Source organism: Sceloporus occidentalis, unplaced genomic scaffold (assembly GCF_023333645.1).
Source record: "Sceloporus occidentalis isolate IW3139 unplaced genomic scaffold, rSceOcc1.0.p SCAF_161, whole genome shotgun sequence".
NCBI classification, from domain to species: Eukaryota; Metazoa; Chordata; class Lepidosauria; order Squamata; family Phrynosomatidae; genus Sceloporus; species Sceloporus occidentalis.
Genome location: NW_028317141.1, coordinates 990,178 through 1,011,861, shown reverse-complemented (window position 1 = coordinate 1,011,861; position 21,684 = coordinate 990,178). Strand labels below are relative to the sequence as shown.

General features: G+C 48.3%; 3 protein-coding genes and 1 pseudogene across 3 annotated transcripts; 2 read left to right on the top strand and 2 right to left on the bottom strand.

Annotated features, from left to right (window-relative positions):
• Positions 1 to 7,432: 7,432 nt before the first annotated feature.
• LOC149279690 (histone H2B 1.1-like) lies at positions 7,433 to 7,813 on the bottom strand. Its single transcript, XM_089500963.1, has one exon. It carries the CDS (start codon positions 7,811 to 7,813, stop codon positions 7,433 to 7,435), a length of 381 nt encoding a protein of 126 aa, XP_089357089.1.
• A 350-nt stretch (positions 7,814 to 8,163) lies between these two features.
• Positions 8,164 to 8,556, top strand: LOC149279689 (histone H2A type 2-B). Its single transcript, XM_089501019.1, has one exon. It carries the CDS (start codon positions 8,164 to 8,166, stop codon positions 8,554 to 8,556), a length of 393 nt encoding a protein of 130 aa, XP_089357145.1.
• Positions 8,557 to 15,658: 7,102 nt separating this feature from the next.
• On the bottom strand, positions 15,659 to 16,039 carry LOC149279688 (histone H2B 1.1-like). The gene has a single exon (XM_089500964.1). The coding sequence runs from the start codon at positions 16,037 to 16,039 to the stop codon at positions 15,659 to 15,661; it is 381 nt and encodes a 126-aa protein (XP_089357090.1).
• Positions 16,040 to 16,389: 350 nt separating this feature from the next.
• On the top strand, positions 16,390 to 16,782 carry LOC149279687 (histone H2A type 2-B-like; annotated as a pseudogene).
• The last annotated feature ends 4,902 nt before the right edge of the window (positions 16,783 to 21,684 follow it).

Here is a 21,684-nt window from a genome sequence, read left to right as displayed (position 1 = left end):
AATTCTCTGTCACTGATTGGCTGCTTTAAGTTAATCAATGGCATGAAGGTGAGACTTCAGAAGGAGCTGCAGCTTCCCACAAAGGTGATTATGTATTTATTGAGTATTAAAGTACTCACACAGCCCCACATTGTACTGCGCTAAGGAATATGATGGCGCTATATAAATAAATATTCATTCTGTGTTGCTGAGGCTGCATGGGGTCACTGGAGCTTCCCTTTAATGCTATAAATTGATACAAATGTTTACGTCTCTTGCATGCTGGTGTTATGACATCATCAATGGGGAGGGGGCCCGTCACACCCACCTAAACAACACAAGAACAGGGGGATAGACTTCTACTTCTCATGCAATTAATTTGTTTAAATCCAGCAGGAACCCCCAAACTGCTCCACCATCAGATCGGACCGGTGGGAAAGCCTGGTTTTAATGACCATCGGCCCCTCACACTCCCAATCTGCTGCTCCAGTGACAGATCAGGTGCTGCTGCTATGTGAACATCAGGCGGCCGCTGGCCTTAAAGTGCCAGCACCATCCGATCAACACCAGACCGGCCCTGGCTGGGTATAAACCTCATTACCCTCTTTTATTGCACTAAATCCAAACATTACAGCTTTTTTATTTTATTGAAAATGGCCCAATTTTATCCTCCTGTTGATCTGTTGGGTCGCGGCTCGAGGTGCCTTTCCACATCCGTTCCGGGCGTGGGAGGCATTAATACGGCGAGTAGGATTTTGTTACTCGGAGCAGGAAAGTCTTGCAGGGCGTCTCTTAGTCCGTTCCCCGTGTGATTTCCCTGCGGTAAATCCGCCGCTCGCTGAAGCTGATGTCGCGTTTTCCTGCCGGACTCCGGACACAAAGGTTCTGGTACCGGCCTGAGCTGCCGTCAGATGCGCCGCGGGTAGCCGAATAATTACGCATTTCGCTTTTTTAGTAACAATACACGGTTTACGTGATAACATTCGCATCCACTGATAATTTTTACTTTTATTTTTTTATACATTATGTGTTCATATTTACAAGATTATGTCGTACGCTGCTTCACGTGATGCACTCAGGGGCCTGAACTCCAACAGGCTTCCAGGTCATCAGAAGCATCTTAGCGACTGTTGTATATGTAGAGTTATATATCTGCCCCAAATCAGCGTTATTACTGGAAGGGAGACTGTGCCGGGGCAGAGAGCCAGAGCAAGGAGGTTTCTGCGGGGACTCGCCAACCAGCAGAGATAATGATGCGCAGAAGCGCTGAGAGCAGCAAAGGCGCAGATCTTTCTGCTCAACAAGCCCCCTTCACCCCAGCAGGGAAAGAGGGTAAGTACTGGCACGGAAGGGACCAAACATTTTTAGAACATGTTGCGTTTGTAATACCCCCTGAATTATTGCAGTAGTTACCAACACTGTAACCTGGAACATAAAGCGGAAATGGCAACATGTCCAGGAGTAACACGCGACTCTGTGTTCCAGCACTCATAGGATCAGTTCTCAGATTCATAGCTCCCAACAGCCACGACACTCACAGGGCATTCACATCTTCCAGTCTGCCCACTTCATGGTCCTATCCTGCCCCTCCTTACTCCTAACAAAGGGACCCTGATTTGGACACCTGGAGATTTGGGGGCTGTGCAGATTTCCACCCCCTAGTGCTGTAATATAACCCCCCGCGCTATATACATTAAGATAACCCCCCCCCCCCCCAGCAGCATATACAGTAATAAGCTGTATTCCAATAAACTCCCTTTATCTGCAGACCTGGACGCCGCCATTGCTGTCTACTATATCAACTCCAACTGCTTTAAAAAGAAAACAGCTAAATATTTTTTAACATTTTTGTTTAAAAGGGACAGTGCAAGATTTTGAAAATGCAATTTTAATCTGATACTAATAAACAACCTTGTTGTCTGCTATAACTGTTGGGTTACCGTTATTTCCGTTTATTAATAAACATGAAGGACGTAGCTTTGGTCGCCTGTCCTTGGAGTCACATTTGGCTGGAAAGCAGCTGCTCCCAACGCATTCTGCCCTCGCGGCTCTGTTCACAAGTCACATATAATAATGTAAGAGGTTTTATTAAATGCTGGAATGAAACCTAGTCTTATCGCAGATATGGCAGTTCCCCATCAAACAGTAAAGTGCCACTTAAATGTTAATGTATTTGTAAAATATTTGTTGACATCATTTTATACAAAACAAGAGATATGAATAAAAAAATATATATATTAAATTAATATTTCTTTATAAATATGTTGTTTCTTTATAAAAAAAGACAAGATGTCTGTGATTTATCTATGCAAAGGAGGAGAAATGTCATAAACGAGAGGGTCAGAGGCTTAGATGTAACGGACGTTAATAACTAAAGTATCTCCGCCCTGTGCAGATGGTATTGTGTGAATAATGTGATCCCCGCAAAATGCTGCTTACACAAGACCCTTCAAAGGTTAAATTCATTTGTTTCTCCTCCGTCTGTTGCTTCCTCACTGCCCTCCTGCCTCTTCCTTCCCCTCCCAGTTTTCTACTGCCTGCATGTACACTCTGTATGCTGCCTACTTATTCCACCAGTCTTCTGCCTCTTGCCTGTTCCTCCTTAGTAAGATAAGAAATGCCTGTTATCCTCCTATCTGCTACTGCCTACTTTCCTGTACCTGTTCTCAATCTAATGCTGCCTTCTTATTCCCCCCCTTGGTCTATTGCTGACTGATTGTAAGAAAAAATAAATGACAGTAGACTGGGGGGGAACAGCCATTTCCCCTGTCTGCTGTCCCTGCCTGTTCTCCTACCTAGTCTGCTTGACTGCCTATTCCCCATTGAGTCTGCTGCATCCTTCATTCCCCCTGTGTCATTCTGGTCCCATATCCCTGTTCTCCCTTAGTCTGCTGTCAACTTCCCACACGCTCAGTCTACTGCCCCCTGCCTGTCCCCTCCCCCAGTTTGCTTGCCTGTTCCCAACCCAATTTAATTCTGCCTGCCCCTTCACAGTCTGATGTGGCCTGCCCTTTCACTTCCCATCGACTGCCACCTGCCTAGTCTAGTACGTGCTACTGCCTGCTTGATCCTCACCCCTAGTCTGTTGCTGACCTTCTGTCTGCTTCCTGCCCCCCCCCCATCTGCTTTTCCGCCTCCCAGTCTGCTACTACCTGCCTGTTCTCTCCAATTCACTCTGCTGCCTGGTTCCTTCTTCGTCAGTCTGATGCCTGCCTAATTTGTTCTGCTTCCCCACCCCGAAGATGGGGCCTTGTCCTAACCCCCTAGTTTGCTGCCTTCCTATTCTCCTATCCTCCTCGGTCTGCTTCTGCCAGCTTAGTCTTCCATGGTCTTACCCCTGCTCTGTTTCCTCCCAGCCTAAACATTCCTGCATGTTCCCACTTAGTTTAATGCCTGCCTATTTCTTTATACATGTTTACCCCAATCTGCTGGCTGCCTGATTATTCCACCAGTGTTCTCCTACATGCCTCTTCCCCCCTAGTAATCTACCACATGCATGTTTACCCTGCCCTGCCTATTATGTCCTTGATCTACTGCTGCCTGCCTTTCCTCCTGTTTGTCCCCTCTTCACTGTCCATCCGATCTACTATCACCTGTTCACCTCCCATTCTGATGTTGCCTTCCTGCCCCCCCCAGTTTGCTTCCTGCCTATTCCAGCCTTCCTTTTCCACTCCTAGTCTGCTGCTTTCCCTCAGTCTAATGCTTAATTACTTGACCATTCCAGTCTGATGCTGCCAGCCTAGTTTGCTATTGCTTGCCCACTCCCCTACCCAGTCTTCAGCTTCCTGCCTACCCCTCAGTCTGCTGCTGACTGCCTGTTCCCCTAGTCTGTTGCTGCCTAAATGGACTCCTACACTTTGTTCTGCCATCTAACTCTTCCCTCTGCTCTTCACTCTACTGCCTGCTTGTTCCCTCCCCATCTGCCTATTCCTTCCTTTGCCCAGATGCCCCCCATTTTGCTCTCTGCCTATCCCCGCCTTCCATTTCCCCTCTTAGTCTGTTGTTTGACAGTTGCCACAATCTTTTGCCACCTTTTTGATCAATAAACCCTTGGCTATTTCCTGCATATTCAACCACTCTAGTCTGTTGCCTGGTTTTACCTCCCTCAGTCTAATACTGCTTTCCTCTACCTTTCTCAGTCTGATGCCCCCTGCCTGTTCCTCTTCCCAGTATTCTAGTGCCTCCCTTATCACCCAGTCTGCCAATGTCTGGCTGTACCTTTCTCAGTCTAATGTCACTTAGACCTGTTCTTTTCTGCCTGCCTACCAATGGAGACTTCTCAACCCTCCCCCCAAAATCTCTGCCTGAATATTTCTCCCCAGTCTGCTTCTGCCTGCCTCACCCCATTTGCTGTCTACCTATTTATTCCTACATGTTTCCCCTCATTCTGCTGCCTGTCTATTCCTTCTTACAAGCCCCCCTCAATCTGCTAGCTTCCTGTCACTTCTCAGTCTTCTGTCTGTTTATTCCTCCAGTTATCTGCAGCATGCCTGTTCCCACCTAGTAAGCTATCACATGCCTTCATTTTGTTTGCTGCCCCCTGCCAATCACCCCCTTGGTCTATTGCCCCCTGCCTACCTGGCTATTCTTCCATGCATCTTTCCCCCAGTCTGCTGCCTGCTACCCCCGTTTCTTGCATACATATTCCCTCCTTCCTTTTTCCCCCTAATGCTTCTGCTGCCACCTGCTTCCTATTACTCCCAGTCTGTTACCGCATATATGTTCCCAAATACTCTGTCGGTCTTTAGTGTTAATTTGGGGGCAGTTATGCTTAATGGGGTGTTTAAGGATAATTTAGGGGCAGTTATGCTTAATGGGGTCTTTAGTGTTAATTTAGGGGCAGTTATGCTTAATGGGGTGTTTAAGGATAATTTAGGGGCAGTTATGCTTAATGGGGTCTTTAGTGTTAATTTAGGGGCAGTTATGCTTAATGAGGTGTTTAGGGTTAATTTGGGGGCAGTTATGCTTAATGGGTCTTTAGTGTTAATTTAGGGGCAGTTATGCTTAATGAGGTGTTTAGGGTTAATTTGGGGGCAGTTATGCTTAATGGGGTTTTTAGTGTTAATTTAGGGGCATTTATGCTTAATGAGGTGTTTAGGGTTAATTTGGGGGCAGTTATGCTTAATGGGGTGTTTAGGGTTAATTTGGGGGCAGTTATGCTTAATGGGGTGTTAAGGGTTAATTTTAGGGGCAGTCATGGTTGATGGGGTGTTAAGGGTTAATTTTAGGGCAGTCATGGTTGATGGGGTGTTTAGGGTTAATTTAATGGTGAGGGTTAATTTAATTAATTTAATAAAGTTAGCTTAAGGTGCAGTTGCAGGTAAAGGGGAATGTAAATCCTGGGGGCAGTGATTATGAATGTATTATTTATAACAGTATGGTGACATTCTCTGAATGATTACAATGCCAATGAAGGCAGAGAGTCGTTCAAAGATCCGGATCTTACAATGATCCGGATCTTACAATGATCCGGATCTTACAATGATCCGGATCACTGTAAGATTCGGATCCCTGTAAGATCCGAATCTTTGAACGACTCTCTGCCTTCATTGACATCACTGGAGGCAGGGGGGAGGATTCATAATGAAAGGGGCGGGGCCAATCGTTAGTGTGCCTGCACGGAGTTACTGGAAAACAGTAACTCCGTGCAGGCACACTGAGTGATCCGAAGATCCGGATCATGAATCGGATCATTTCAGTGAACGAATCGAAATGATCCGATTCACTTTAATGATCCGAACTTCCCATCACTAGTGGCCAACTCAAGCCCTTTATAGAGTAGAGGTAAATGTGATTGGATACGCTTAATCACGCCCCTCTTTTTCATAGGCTAGGACGATGGTTTGAAAAAGCCAGCCTTTGATCAAGAGACTTCGGTGTGGAGAGTTATCTTTTTTTTTTTTTTTTTTAAATTAAATGCTCGAATCGGTCATTTATTCGTTAGCTGCGGTTCTTTTTTTATTTATTTCTTCTCCTCTCTTTTGTTCAGCCTCCTACCTAGTGAAACTGTGTACTGGCTGACCGTTAACAGCGATACGGCGACAGCTAAAAGCCCGCCTTTATCTTGGCCGCCGTTTGGCGTTTATTTACAGTGATATGCTGCCACCTAGTGGTAAATGAGGAATCGTCGAAAGCGATCTCCCGCGGGCAGGCTTTTGATATTCCTAAATAGCCAATCGGTGTCTGAGGCACACTTGTAAGCTTCTCCAGCCAACCAACGTGAAGCATATATGAAAAAAAAGCAACGCCCCCTTGAGGCATTATGGTGCAGTTCCCCATCAGGTCCGTCCAGTACGCATAAAAGAAAGCTGGTCGGCTGTAGGCGAGTATTGTGCTGTAGAAATCGTGGAGAAAACTTTATCATGTCTGGCCGCGGCAAAGGAGGTAAGGGACTCGGAAAAGGTGGCGCAAAGAGGCACAGGAAGGTGCTTCGGGATAACATCCAGGGTATCACCAAGCCTGCTATCCGCCGTTTGGCTCGCAGAGGAGGTGTAAAGCGTATCTCTGGGCTGATCTATGAGGAGACCCGCGGTGTGCTCAAAGTGTTTTTGGAGAACGTGATTCGTGACGCAGTCACTTATACTGAGCATGCCAAGAGGAAAACCGTTACCGCTATGGACGTGGTGTATGCCTTGAAACGCCAAGGCCGTACTCTGTACGGTTTCGGAGGTTAAGCTTGTTGACTCGTCACCCTTAAACACCCAACGGCTCTTTTCAGAGCCACCCACACACTCTCTTAGGCTATGATCATGTTGTCCCCGTGACGGCCCGCGGTTTTCTATGCACACCTTGAAATAACCAGCTTAATAGTGGCTGGGTCTGGCTATAGAGTGAGTTACTAGCAGGATCAGAGTGCTGAGAGTTGGGCCCGTTTGCAGAACATGTGCTGGGATCGGCAGCTAGTGTCCTCCAAAGGCTGGCTTGAATGGGGGCCGGCCCGGGGTTAGTAGGTTCCGTCTGGTGTGTATTTTAATTCTGTATGTCCCAGTATGTGTGTGATTTTGAATATGCCTTTGTCGTCCCCTCATGTCTTATCCTGTCCGTGTGCCACTTGTCCTACCCACGACACTACCGCGTCATGGCTTAGTCAATAGCCCCACGATGTAGCTCAGCTTCGGCTAGCCGCAGTGGTAAAGCAGCCCCTTTTTCTCTGCAACGCTGGTTCTGTCTGGCTGTGAAGGGGTTAATCTCTTGGGTCCCAGCAGGAGAAAAGGTCGTTGCCATCACAGGAGCCCCTTTACCTTGGGCTTCTCTTCCCAAGCAGTCTGGTCGATGGGCACGATACCCCAGCTTACCTGGTGGAGTGAGGAGCACCTGTCAATGCTCACAAATGCTCTTCCCAGACCTAGCAGTCCGACAAAAGGGGCTATATCATTTACATAGCTCTGAGACAGACCATGTGGGTGGCTCTCAAAAGAGCCTTTGTTTATAAAGTGAGAGAACAAGGAGAGCTTTACTTGGCGCTGGTGTACTTGGTAACAGCCTTGGTGCCCTCTGACACAGCGTGCTTGGCCAGCTCTCCAGGAAGGAGGAGGCGTACAGCAGTCTGAATCTCCCGAGAAGTGATGGTGGAGCGCTTGTTGTAATGGGCTAGGCGTGAAGCTTCCCCGGCAATGCGCTCAAAGATGTCATTGACAAACGAGTTCATGATGCCCATGGCCTTGGAGGAAATGCCAGTGTCGGGATGCACCTGCTTCAGTACCTTGTAGACATAAATCGCGTAGCTTTCCTTTCTGCTCTTCTTGCGCTTCTTCCCATCTTTTTTCTGGGTTTTCGTAACAGCTTTCTTAGAGCCTTTCTTCGGAGCAGGCGCAGATTTCGCTGGATCAGGCATCGTGTCTGCTTTCGTTTCCGCACGCAATTCAAGAGAACGTGATTAACACTGAAATTGCTGCGCCGGGCCCTTCCCTTTATAGGCACCGCATGCAAATAAGGCCGTTCTGCTGTCTCGCGTCCGATTCGATGAGGTTGTCACGTGAGAAGATGCGGCCGCCCATGAACCGCAGTGCCTACACCGATTGGTGTCTCAGACTCTTTCCACCCGATTGGCTGTTTTGGAAAGGAACCAATCAGTGACGAATAGCGTCACGGGGGGAAGCTACAAATAGCTGGGTAAGTGAGCGGCGTTTCTTTGTTACGTGCTTCTTAATCGCTTTGCTGCGTGGTCGGTTGCCGAGCGAAAGCATGTCTGGCAGAGGAAAACAAGGTGGAAAGGTTCGCGCTAAGGCAAAGACACGTTCTTCCCGTGCTGGTCTGCAGTTCCCTGTCGGCCGTGTGCATAGGCTTCTTCGCAAGGGTAATTATGCCGAGAGAGTAGGCGCCGGCGCACCCGTGTATCTGGCAGCGGTGTTGGAGTATCTGACTGCTGAGATACTGGAGTTGGCTGGTAACGCTGCACGCGACAACAAAAAGACCCGTATCATTCCTCGCCACCTGCAGCTCGCCGTTCGTAACGACGAGGAGCTCAATAAGCTGCTCGGCGGGGTCACCATTGCTCAGGGAGGTGTTCTACCCAACATCCAGGCGGTGCTCTTGCCCAAGAAGACAGAGAGCCACAAACCTGCCAAGAGCAAGTGAGTGCAGTAATCGGTAACCGCAGGGCAATTAGCCAACACCACCAAAGGCTCTTTTCAGAGCCACCCATAATCTCTGGAACAAGCTATATCTTCCCTTGCTATAAACTTGCTGCAAACGTCTTTAAAGGCAACTGCTTTCCATTGCAGATGTTCAGCCCGATGTTTAGTTGCTGAGCTTAACGGTGGCTAAACACCATTCATACAAGCTACATCATACACCCTACCCCCCCTGTCCGTTTCAGGGTTAAAATTCGAGGCAAAGCTGCCAGCACTTAAATGGATAAATATGATTCTCAAGAAAGGTGGGTGGGCAAGTGCGACCACACGGTGGCAGCATTGCATAGGAAATTGTGGTTTACCGCAAATTAAAGTGGCAGAAGCCGGGGAATCCCTCAGCTGTGATGATCGTGTAGCTGGCAATGGTCTGGGGAGCGAATTAATGAATTTGATAATCACTCTGAGACCCGTGAGTAGCTCCATTGTAGACATCTCCCTTGCCTCTGAAAGCTTAATTGTTAAGAAGGAATTAACCCTTCATATACCCCAAAGTAGTGATACGAAGTTCGGATCAGTAAAGTGAATCGGATCATTTCGAGTCGTTCATACGTGATAACATTCGCATCCACTGATAATTTTTACTTTTATTTTTTTATACATTATGTGTTCATATTTACACGATTATGTCGTACGCTGCTTCACGTGATGCACTCAGGGGCCTGAACTCCAACAGGCTTCCAGGTCATCAGAAGCATCTTAGCGACTGTTGTATATGTAGAGTTATATATCTGCCCCAAATCAGCGTTATTACTGGAAGGGAGACTGTGCCGGGGCAGAGAGCCAGAGCAAGGAGGTTTCTGCGGGGACTCGCCAACCAGCAGAGATAATGATGCGCAGAAGCGCTGAGAGCAGCAAAGGCGCAGATCTTTCTGCTCAACAAGCCCCCTTCACCCCAGCAGGGAAAGAGGGTAAGTACTGGCACGGAAGGGACCAAACATTTTTAGAACATGTTGCGTTTGTAATACCCCCTGAATTATTGCAGTAGTTACCAACACTGTAACCTGGAACATAAAGCGGAAATGGCAACATGTCCAGGAGTAACACGCGACTCTGTGTTCCAGCACTCATAGGATCAGTTCTCAGATTCATAGCTCCCAACAGCCACGACACTCACAGGGCATTCACATCTTCCAGTCTGCCCACTTCATGGTCCTATCCTGCCCCTCCTTACTCCTAACAAAGGGACCCTGATTTGGACACCTGGAGATTTGGGGGCTGTGCAGATTTCCACCCCCTAGTGCTGTAATATAACCCCCCGCGCTATATACATTAAGATAACCCCCCCCCCCCCCAGCAGCATATACAGTAATAAGCTGTATTCCAATAAACTCCCTTTATCTGCAGACCTGGACGCCGCCATTGCTGTCTACTATATCAACTCCAACTGCTTTAAAAAGAAAACAGCTAAATATTTTTTAACATTTTTGTTTAAAAGGGACAGTGCAAGATTTTGAAAATGCAATTTTAATCTGATACTAATAAACAACCTTGTTGTCTGCTATAACTGTTGGGTTACCGTTATTTCCGTTTATTAATAAACATGAAGGACGTAGCTTTGGTCGCCTGTCCTTGGAGTCACATTTGGCTGGAAAGCAGCTGCTCCCAACGCATTCTGCCCTCGCGGCTCTGTTCACAAGTCACATATAATAATGTAAGAGGTTTTATTAAATGCTGGAATGAAACCTAGTCTTATCGCAGATATGGCAGTTCCCCATCAAACAGTAAAGTGCCACTTAAATGTTAATGTATTTGTAAAATATTTGTTGACATCATTTTATACAAAACAAGAGATATGAATAAAAAAATATATATATTAAATTAATATTTCTTTATAAATATGTTGTTTCTTTATAAAAAAAGACAAGATGTCTGTGATTTATCTATGCAAAGGAGGAGAAATGTCATAAACGAGAGGGTCAGAGGCTTAGATGTAACGGACGTTAATAACTAAAGTATCTCCGCCCTGTGCAGATGGTATTGTGTGAATAATGTGATCCCCGCAAAATGCTGCTTACACAAGACCCTTCAAAGGTTAAATTCATTTGTTTCTCCTCCGTCTGTTGCTTCCTCACTGCCCTCCTGCCTCTTCCTTCCCCTCCCAGTTTTCTACTGCCTGCATGTACACTCTGTATGCTGCCTACTTATTCCACCAGTCTTCTGCCTCTTGCCTGTTCCTCCTTAGTAAGATAAGAAATGCCTGTTATCCTCCTATCTGCTACTGCCTACTTTCCTGTACCTGTTCTCAATCTAATGCTGCCTTCTTATTCCCCCCCTTGGTCTATTGCTGACTGATTGTAAGAAAAAATAAATGACAGTAGACTGGGGGGGAACAGCCATTTCCCCTGTCTGCTGTCCCTGCCTGTTCTCCTACCTAGTCTGCTTGACTGCCTATTCCCCATTGAGTCTGCTGCATCCTTCATTCCCCCTGTGTCATTCTGGTCCCATATCCCTGTTCTCCCTTAGTCTGCTGTCAACTTCCCACACGCTCAGTCTACTGCCCCCTGCCTGTCCCCTCCCCCAGTTTGCTTGCCTGTTCCCAACCCAATTTAATTCTGCCTGCCCCTTCACAGTCTGATGTGGCCTGCCCTTTCACTTCCCATCGACTGCCACCTGCCTAGTCTAGTACGTGCTACTGCCTGCTTGATCCTCACCCCTAGTCTGTTGCTGACCTTCTGTCTGCTTCCTGCCCCCCCCCCATCTGCTTTTCCGCCTCCCAGTCTGCTACTACCTGCCTGTTCTCTCCAATTCACTCTGCTGCCTGGTTCCTTCTTCGTCAGTCTGATGCCTGCCTAATTTGTTCTGCTTCCCCACCCCGAAGATGGGGCCTTGTCCTAACCCCCTAGTTTGCTGCCTTCCTATTCTCCTATCCTCCTCGGTCTGCTTCTGCCAGCTTAGTCTTCCATGGTCTTACCCCTGCTCTGTTTCCTCCCAGCCTAAACATTCCTGCATGTTCCCACTTAGTTTAATGCCTGCCTATTTCTTTATACATGTTTACCCCAATCTGCTGGCTGCCTGATTATTCCACCAGTGTTCTCCTACATGCCTCTTCCCCCCTAGTAATCTACCACATGCATGTTTACCCTGCCCTGCCTATTATGTCCTTGATCTACTGCTGCCTGCCTTTCCTCCTGTTTGTCCCCTCTTCACTGTCCATCCGATCTACTATCACCTGTTCACCTCCCATTCTGATGTTGCCTTCCTGCCCCCCCCCAGTTTGCTTCCTGCCTATTCCAGCCTTCCTTTTCCACTCCTAGTCTGCTGCTTTCCCTCAGTCTAATGCTTAATTACTTGACCATTCCAGTCTGATGCTGCCAGCCTAGTTTGCTATTGCTTGCCCACTCCCCTACCCAGTCTTCAGCTTCCTGCCTACCCCTCAGTCTGCTGCTGACTGCCTGTTCCCCTAGTCTGTTGCTGCCTAAATGGACTCCTACACTTTGTTCTGCCATCTAACTCTTCCCTCTGCTCTTCACTCTACTGCCTGCTTGTTCCCTCCCCATCTGCCTATTCCTTCCTTTGCCCAGATGCCCCCCATTTTGCTCTCTGCCTATCCCCGCCTTCCATTTCCCCTCTTAGTCTGTTGTTTGACAGTTGCCACAATCTTTTGCCACCTTTTTGATCAATAAACCCTTGGCTATTTCCTGCATATTCAACCACTCTAGTCTGTTGCCTGGTTTTACCTCCCTCAGTCTAATACTGCTTTCCTCTACCTTTCTCAGTCTGATGCCCCCTGCCTGTTCCTCTTCCCAGTATTCTAGTGCCTCCCTTATCACCCAGTCTGCCAATGTCTGGCTGTACCTTTCTCAGTCTAATGTCACTTAGACCTGTTCTTTTCTGCCTGCCTACCAATGGAGACTTCTCAACCCTCCCCCCAAAATCTCTGCCTGAATATTTCTCCCCAGTCTGCTTCTGCCTGCCTCACCCCATTTGCTGTCTACCTATTTATTCCTACATGTTTCCCCTCATTCTGCTGCCTGTCTATTCCTTCTTACAAGCCCCCCTCAATCTGCTAGCTTCCTGTCACTTCTCAGTCTTCTGTCTGTTTATTCCTCCAGTTATCTGCAGCATGCCTGTTCCCACCTAGTAAGCTATCACATGCCTTCATTTTGTTTGCTGCCCCCTGCCAATCACCCCCTTGGTCTATTGCCCCCTGCCTACCTGGCTATTCTTCCATGCATCTTTCCCCCAGTCTGCTGCCTGCTACCCCCGTTTCTTGCATACATATTCCCTCCTTCCTTTTTCCCCCTAATGCTTCTGCTGCCACCTGCTTCCTATTACTCCCAGTCTGTTACCGCATATATGTTCCCAAATACTCTGTCGGTCTTTAGTGTTAATTTGGGGGCAGTTATGCTTAATGGGGTGTTTAAGGATAATTTAGGGGCAGTTATGCTTAATGGGGTCTTTAGTGTTAATTTAGGGGCAGTTATGCTTAATGGGGTGTTTAAGGATAATTTAGGGGCAGTTATGCTTAATGGGGTCTTTAGTGTTAATTTAGGGGCAGTTATGCTTAATGAGGTGTTTAGGGTTAATTTGGGGGCAGTTATGCTTAATGGGTCTTTAGTGTTAATTTAGGGGCAGTTATGCTTAATGAGGTGTTTAGGGTTAATTTGGGGGCAGTTATGCTTAATGGGGTTTTTAGTGTTAATTTAGGGGCATTTATGCTTAATGAGGTGTTTAGGGTTAATTTGGGGGCAGTTATGCTTAATGGGGTGTTTAGGGTTAATTTGGGGGCAGTTATGCTTAATGGGGTGTTAAGGGTTAATTTTAGGGGCAGTCATGGTTGATGGGGTGTTAAGGGTTAATTTTAGGGCAGTCATGGTTGATGGGGTGTTTAGGGTTAATTTAATGGTGAGGGTTAATTTAATTAATTTAATAAAGTTAGCTTAAGGTGCAGTTGCAGGTAAAGGGGAATGTAAATCCTGGGGGCAGTGATTATGAATGTATTATTTATAACAGTATGGTGACATTCTCTGAATGATTACAATGCCAATGAAGGCAGAGAGTCGTTCAAAGATCCGGATCTTACAAGGGATCCGATCTTACAGTGATCCGGATCATTGTAATGATCGGATCTTACAATGATCCGGATCACTGTAAGATTCGGATCCCTGTAAGATCCGAATCTTTGAACGACTCTCTGCCTTCATTGACATCACTGGAGGCAGGGGGGAGGATTCATAATGAAAGGGGCGGGGCCAATCGTTAGTGTGCCTGCACGGAGTTACTGGAAAACAGTAACTCCGTGCAGGCACACTGAGTGATCCGAAGATCCGGATCATGAATCGGATCATTTCAGTGAACGAATCGAAATGATCCGATTCACTTTAATGATCCGAACTTCCCATCACTAGTGGCCAACTCAAGCCCTTTATAGAGTAGAGGTAAATGTGATTGGATACGCTTAATCACGCCCCTCTTTTTCATAGGCTAGGACGATGGTTTGAAAAAGCCAGCCTTTGATCAAGAGACTTCGGTGTGGAGAGTTATCTTTTTTTTTTTTTTTTTTTTAAATTAAATGCTCGAATCGGTCATTTATTCGTTAGCTGCGGTTCTTTTTTTATTTATTTCTTCTCCTCTCTTTTGTTCAGCCTCCTACCTAGTGAAACTGTGTACTGGCTGACCGTTAACAGCGATACGGCGACAGCTAAAAGCCCGCCTTTATCTTGGCCGCCGTTTGGCGTTTATTTACAGTGATATGCTGCCACCTAGTGGTAAATGAGGAATCGTCGAAAGCGATCTCCCGCGGGCAGGCTTTTGATATTCCTAAATAGCCAATCGGTGTCTGAGGCACACTTGTAAGCTTCTCCAGCCAACCAACGTGAAGCATATATGAAAAAAAAGCAACGCCCCCTTGAGGCATTATGGTGCAGTTCCCCATCAGGTCCGTCCAGTACGCATAAAAGAAAGCTGGTCGGCTGTAGGCGAGTATTGTGCTGTAGAAATCGTGGAGAAAACTTTATCATGTCTGGCCGCGGCAAAGGAGGTAAGGGACTCGGAAAAGGTGGCGCAAAGAGGCACAGGAAGGTGCTTCGGGATAACATCCAGGGTATCACCAAGCCTGCTATCCGCCGTTTGGCTCGCAGAGGAGGTGTAAAGCGTATCTCTGGGCTGATCTATGAGGAGACCCGCGGTGTGCTCAAAGTGTTTTTGGAGAACGTGATTCGTGACGCAGTCACTTATACTGAGCATGCCAAGAGGAAAACCGTTACCGCTATGGACGTGGTGTATGCCTTGAAACGCCAAGGCCGTACTCTGTACGGTTTCGGAGGTTAAGCTTGTTGACTCGTCACCCTTAAACACCCAACGGCTCTTTTCAGAGCCACCCACACACTCTCTTAGGCTATGATCATGTTGTCCCCGTGTCGGCCCGCGGTTTTCTATGCACACCTTGAAATAACCAGCTTAATAGTGGCTGGGTCTGGCTATAGAGTGAGTTACTAGCAGGATCAGAGTGCTGAGAGTTGGGCCCGTTTGCAGAACATGTGCTGGGATCGGCAGCTAGTGTCCTCCAAAGGCTGGCTTGAATGGGGGCCGGCCCGGGGTTAGTAGGTTCCGTCTGGTGTGTATTTTAATTCTGTATGTCCCAGTATGTGTGTGATTTTGAATATGCCTTTGTCGTCCCCTCATGTCTTATCCTGTCCGTGTGCCACTTGTCCTACCCACGACACTACCGCGTCATGGCTTAGTCAATAGCCCCACGATGTAGCTCAGCTTCGGCTAGCCGCAGTGGTAAAGCAGCCCCTTTTTCTCTGCAACGCTGGTTCTGTCTGGCTGTGAAGGGGTTAATCTCTTGGGTCCCAGCAGGAGAAAAGGTCGTTGCCATCACAGGAGCCCCTTCACCTTGGGCTTCTCTTCCCAAGCAGTCTGGTCGATGGGCACGATACCCCAGCTTACCTGGTGGAGTGAGGAGCACCTGTCAATGCTCACAAATGCTCTTCCCAGACCTAGCAGTCCGACAAAAGGGGCTATATCATTTACATAGCTCTGAGACAGACCATGTGGGTGGCTCTCAAAAGAGCCTTTTATAAAGTGAGAGAACAAGGAGAGCTTTACTTGGCGCTGGTGTACTTGGTAACAGCCTTGGTGCCCTCTGACACAGCGTGCTTGGCCAGCTCTCCAGGAAGGAGGAGGCGTACAGCAGTCTGAATCTCCCGAGAAGTGATGGTGGAGCGCTTGTTGTAATGGGCTAGGCGTGAAGCTTCCCCGGCAATGCGCTCAAAGATGTCATTGACAAACGAGTTCATGATGCCCATGGCCTTGGAGGAAATGCCAGTGTCGGGATGCACCTGCTTCAGTACCTTGTAGACATAAATCGCGTAGCTTTCCTTTCTGCTCTTCTTGCGCTTCTTCCCATCTTTTTTCTGGGTTTTCGTAACAGCTTTCTTAGAGCCTTTCTTCGGAGCAGGCGCAGATTTCGCTGGATCAGGCATCGTGTCTGCTTTCGTTTCCGCACGCAATTCAAGAGAACGTGATTAACACTGAAATTGCTGCGCCGGGCCCTTCCCTTTATAGGCACCGCATGCAAATAAGGCCGTTCTGCTGTCTCGCGTCCGATTCGATGAGGTTGTCACGTGAGAAGATGCGGCCGCCCATGAACCGCAGTGCCTACACCGATTGGTGTCTCAGACTCTTTCCACCCGATTGGCTGTTTTGGAAAGGAACCAATCAGTGACGAATAGCGTCACGGGGGGAAGCTACAAATAGCTGGGTAAGTGAGCGGCGTTTCTTTGTTACGTGCTTCTTAATCGCTTTGCTGCGTGGTCGGTTGCCGAGCGAAAGCATGTCTGGCAGAGGAAAATAAGGTGGAAAGGTTCGCGCTAAGGCAAAGACACGTTCTTCCCGTGCTGGTCTGCAGTTCCCTGTCGGCCGTGTGCATAGGCTTCTTCGCAAGGGTAATTATGCCGAGAGAGTAGGCGCCGGCGCACCCGTGTATCTGGCAGCGGTGTTGGAGTATCTGACTGCTGAGATACTGGAGTTGGCTGGTAACGCTGCACGCGACAACAAAAAGACCCGTATCATTCCTCGCCACCTGCAGCTCGCCGTTCGTAACGACGAGGAGCTCAATAAGCTGCTCGGCGGGGTCACCATTGCTCAGGGAGGTGTTCTACCCAACATCCAGGCGGTGCTCTTGCCCAAGAAGACAGAGAGCCACAAACCTGCCAAGAGCAAGTGAGTGCAGTAATCGGTAACCGCAGGGCAATTAGCCAACACCACCAAAGGCTCTTTTCAGAGCCACCCATAATCTCTGGAACAAGCTATATCTTCCCTTGCTATAAACTTGCTGCAAACGTCTTTAAAGGCAACTGCTTTCCATTGCAGATGTTCAGCCCGATGTTTAGTTGCTGAGCTTAACGGTGGCTAAACACCATTCATACAGGCTACATCATACACCCTACCCCCCCTGTCCGTTTCAGGGTTAAAATTCGAGGCAAAGCTGCCAGCACTTAAATGGATAAATATGATTCTCAAGAAAGGTGGGTGGGCAAGTGCGACCACACGGTGGCAGCATTGCATAGGAAATTGTGGTTTACCGCAAATTAAAGTGGCAGAAGCCGGGGAATCCCTCAGCTGTGATGATCGTGTAGCTGGCAATGGTCTGGGGAGCGAATTAATGAATTTGATAATCACTCTGAGACCCGTGAGTAGCTCCATTGTAGACATCTCCCTTGCCTCTGAAAGCTTAATTGCTAAGAAGGAATTAACCCTTCATATACCCCAAAGTAGTGATACGAAGTTCGGATCAGTAAAGTGAATCGGATCATTTCGAGTCGTTCATTGAAATGATCCGATTCATGATCCGAATCTTTTGCCCAGTCCCTCCCTGCAGTCAAACTAACGATTGGCCCCGCCCCTTTCTGCCTGCCTACTCTAGCGATGTCACTGAAGGCAGAGAATCGTTCAGAGATTCAAACCATTCAGAGAATATCACTGACACCACACTTATATAAATAAATACATTAATAATTTTCACTGCCCCCAGGATTTAGATTCCCCTTAGATTGTCCACCTTTAGATTGCTTTACCTCTAACTGCACCTTTAGTTAACTTTATTAAATTAACCCCTCAGTCCTCAGCATTAAATTAACCCTAAACATCCCATTAACCATTACTGCCCCTAAATACCCTCATTAACCATAACTGCCCCAGCGCGGCTATCGGACCCACGCCGGCTGTCCCGCGGTCCATCCCGGGGGAAGCGTCAACCTACTGCCGCTCGGCTCCCCTTCCCGTCCTACCTCATCCATGTATCACCTGCTCTACCCATGGACTTCGGCTCTCGTAGCCCAGACACCCTCGCAGAGACTGGGGATCCCTTGTCACTGGAGCCGCTAGAGAGGTGGCGATCAGGCGGTGCGGCTATCGTACAAATGCCGGCTGTCCCGGGGAAACGTCGATTTGCTGCCGCTCGGGGTCCCTACGGATATTGCGGGGCTCGGTTGCCTAAGCGTGGCGCCGGACCGTCTGGGCAGGGAGGGAAGATGTGTGCCTGATTTATGACCTTTTTATCACCTAACCTGTATATAAGCCTGTGTGTTTCCCCAATAAAGTCTGTTACTTCACTGGAACGTTAGTTTCGTCTAATGCTTCAGGGACCCGCTGGATTACTAATTGTCATTTTCAGGACAATTACGGCACTGTACTCAGCTACGCCTCGGCGGGCTGCGGTGCCGTGAAGCTAGGGTCACCGGACCAGCTCGTGAGCCCTGCTCCGCTAGTGTCGGTGTGACGGACCGACCAGGGACCTCAGGTTCTCCCTCTCCACCAAGAGCGACTTCTCCCTTCAGGACAATAATTCCCCGCAATCTATAGGCAACCGGCACCACTAAATCTTGGAGATAAAGAGCACACATTATCTTTATTAGATTATCTCTCAGACCTTAGTGTGCCGTGTGCAAACTTTTACAAAATAAGGCAATAATATACATTTTTATTAATAACACATTAAAGAGTTTCATGTCACTGGATAACATTAACTGAGGGGTAGGGTGACTCTAGGAACCATCACATTACTCCCCCCTTTGTTTCCAGTGACAGACCCGGCTAGACCCCAACGGGTCGGCTTAGGGCTGTTTCTTTGGTTAGGTGGCTAACTCCGATTGCAACGCGCAAGCATAGTCCTGGAGGCCATCGAGGAGTCGATCTATCATCCTTTGGAACGTCGCCGGAGCGTTCTTCAACCCAATCTGCATTACCCTAAATTGGTATAGTCCCAATGGGGTGATGAAGGCCGATCTCTCTTACCACGAGAGATGTGGTGTAACAAATCATCTACTCGGGGCATGGGGTACGTGTCAGTCACAGTCCGGTCATTGAGCCTGCGGTAGTCTACACAGAACCGGGTCGTCCCATCTCTCTTAGGCACTAGGACTACCGGAAAAGCCAAGGGGCTCTCGGACGGCTCAATCACTCTCAGATCGAGCATCTCCCTAATCTCCATTAACATCCCTTCTCGGACAGACTCAGGAACTCGGTACACCGCTTGGCGTAACGGGGTCTGCCCTGGAGTCTCCACGCGGTGGTGCATCCGGGGAGGGCAGAGAGTAAGCCGCCTCTCTGGTCTAACAGCTGGTGAACTTGGGCCTTCTGGAATTCCCCTAACTGCACCGCTAACTATATCGTGCCAAGTTCCCTCGTCCCCGACGTTACCTGGGGCAACGGTAATCCCTCAGGGTCATCTATCGCCGGGGTGCAAATAACTGCTACTTCCTCGGGACGCTCCTGGTAGGCTTTCAACATGTTCACACGGAAGGTTCGCTGGATCCTTCTGTCTGCACATTTAGCTACCATGTAGGTGGTGTTGCACAGTTGCTTCACCACCCGATACGATCCCTGCCACACCACCAGCTTATCCTGACGGGATCGTTTCAGCGCTAGGACCTTCTGCCCTACTTCAAAGGCGCGGCTCCGGGGCGGTCCGGTCGTACCACCGTTTCTGCCAACCTTGCGCCACTTGAAGGTTTTCCTGGACCATGTCCAACACATACTCTACTATGGTCGGCCCTTCGGTCCCTGCCAGTGCTCTCTAAGCAAATCTAGGGGGGTAACAGGTGGCATAGTCCACGAGAGTGAGGATAAATTTCCCTTGTTACTCCCGGTAGCATAGGAGATAGTTCCGTCTATCCGAATAGGGCAGCGAAGATTTAAACCCCCAGAACCTCCCTTTTACCCACAGTTCTTTCCTGCCCTATCCGTGTAGGTACATCCCCCATTTGTTGTTTTCAGAGCTCGTGGCAGAGCTCTCCTGTCCAGCGCTGCAGTCCCGCTTTGGGTAGCGGGCAAGCGTTTCTCGGCCATTTTAGCCCTCTCCGGTCCGGTCCTCGGTAGGATCCTGTTTACCGGAGCAGGGAAAGGCTCCTTCACTCAGGGTCCTCGGTAGGACTCTAGCCTACTTACCTTTAGCAGCCCTTGGGCGGGCTAACTGGAAGCAGAACGCCGGGACTCTGCTTCAGTCTGCCGACGATTTCAGACAGGAAGCGTCTGATCTTTGCGGTGGCGTGCTTCCGGTTTCATCTCAGTCTGCCAGGAGGCATCTGAGGTCAGGAAGGGGGCAGATCTGTAAGCAGCTCTCAGGTCAGAGAAGGTTTTTTGGCGGTTTTCTGGACCTTTTTCCCTTGGTTTGGTAAGGTTTTTTATTAGCTTGTACTGCTTTTAGTTTGTAGTTTTCTTCTGATGAAGAGTCCTGGCTTCCTGAGATTTTCTGTTCTGGTGTTTTCTGCCTCTTAACCCAAGTAGGTTATGAGTCTATGGGAATTTGTCTGCGTTTGTTTTTTCTTTTTGTTTTAACCTTCTCCTATCCTTTATTATCAGGATGTCACTAGATAAGCCAGACCTCCCTGAAGAATCACCAGCACCTAGGAAGGCTGCATCCAAGACGAAACATTTTGCCTGTAAAAACTGCAAGGCTACAATGTCTGACGCCTCTAGGAAATTTTGCTCATCCTGCCTCAAAGCCAGAGAGGAGTCCATTTCAGAATTCAAGGAATGGATGAAGGCTGAGCTTCAGTCCACGTTTCAGCAGATTAAAACCTCTGTTATGTTTTCTTTACCTCAGCCTAGACCCTCGGCCTGGGTTCCGGCCCTCTGGTCAGGATCCTTACACTTCAGATTCTGAAAAGGAATGGCAGATGTAAGATCCCAAATCCCTAGAAGATGGGGAACTATCGGAAGAATCCTTCTTCTTTCCAGCAGAAGAAGTAAACAAGCTGGTTACTGCCGTAAGGGCTGTTCTGGATCTGGAAGAAGAGCAGCCAAAAGACAAACCAGGGCTCCTTTAAGAAACCTAAGGTTTTTCCTATTCATGAAACCTTAAAATCCATAATCACTGACAGGGCTGGCCCAAGGCAAAATGCCGCCTAGGGCGAATTTTAAAATGCCGCCCCCCCCCTCCCCTTATCTACCCTTCCTCTCTCTCCGTCCCTGCCCCCCCCCCCCCCCCCCCATTATCTACCCTTCCTCTCCCTCCCTCCCTCCCACTCGGCTCCATTGTCGGGCCGGCCCTGATCACTGACCAGTGGAAGGCTCCGGAAAGAAGGCTCTTTTAGAACTACCTCTAAAAGGGTGTCCAGACTCTTTCCTTTTCCAGACGATTTATCTGAGCTCTGTTCATTCAACTCCCAAAGTTGATGCTCCAGTGGCATCGGATCCCATGGATAGGAAGGCAGAAGGGGCAGCTAAGAGATCTTTTGAAGCCTCAGCAGCTATCTTTAGGCAAGGCATTGCAGCAGCCTCAGTAGCTAGGACTATGCGCTTATGGCTTCAACAAATTGAAGATGATATCCTAAGTGGTGCAGGAGAAGAGAATATCCTCCGTGGCATCTCAGATGTGAAGAGCGCTGCTGATTTTTTTATGTGACACATTTGTGCGGGATTCCCTTTTCTGGCAAAGATCTGTTTGGGAAAGAGCTGGAAACTTTATTGGAAAAGGCTACTGGGGATAAGTACTTCTTGCCTAAACGTAAACCCTTACCTCGTTTTCGTCCAAATTGTTCGTTCAGGTCCTCCAGAGGTCAAGATTCCGACCCCAGGCTCGGTTTCGTGGTAGGGGCAGACCCTTCCCATCTAAACATGAAGATGG

Bases quoted from the DNA above. Each gene is read 5' to 3' on its own strand.
- LOC149279688 (XM_089500964.1), bottom strand. From the start codon at position 16,039: ATGCCTGATCCAGCGAAATCTGCGCCTGCTCCGAAGAAAGGCTCTAAG.
- LOC149279689 (XM_089501019.1), top strand. From the start codon at position 8,164: ATGTCTGGCAGAGGAAAACAAGGTGGAAAGGTTCGCGCTAAGGCAAAG.
- LOC149279690 (XM_089500963.1), bottom strand. From the start codon at position 7,813: ATGCCTGATCCAGCGAAATCTGCGCCTGCTCCGAAGAAAGGCTCTAAG.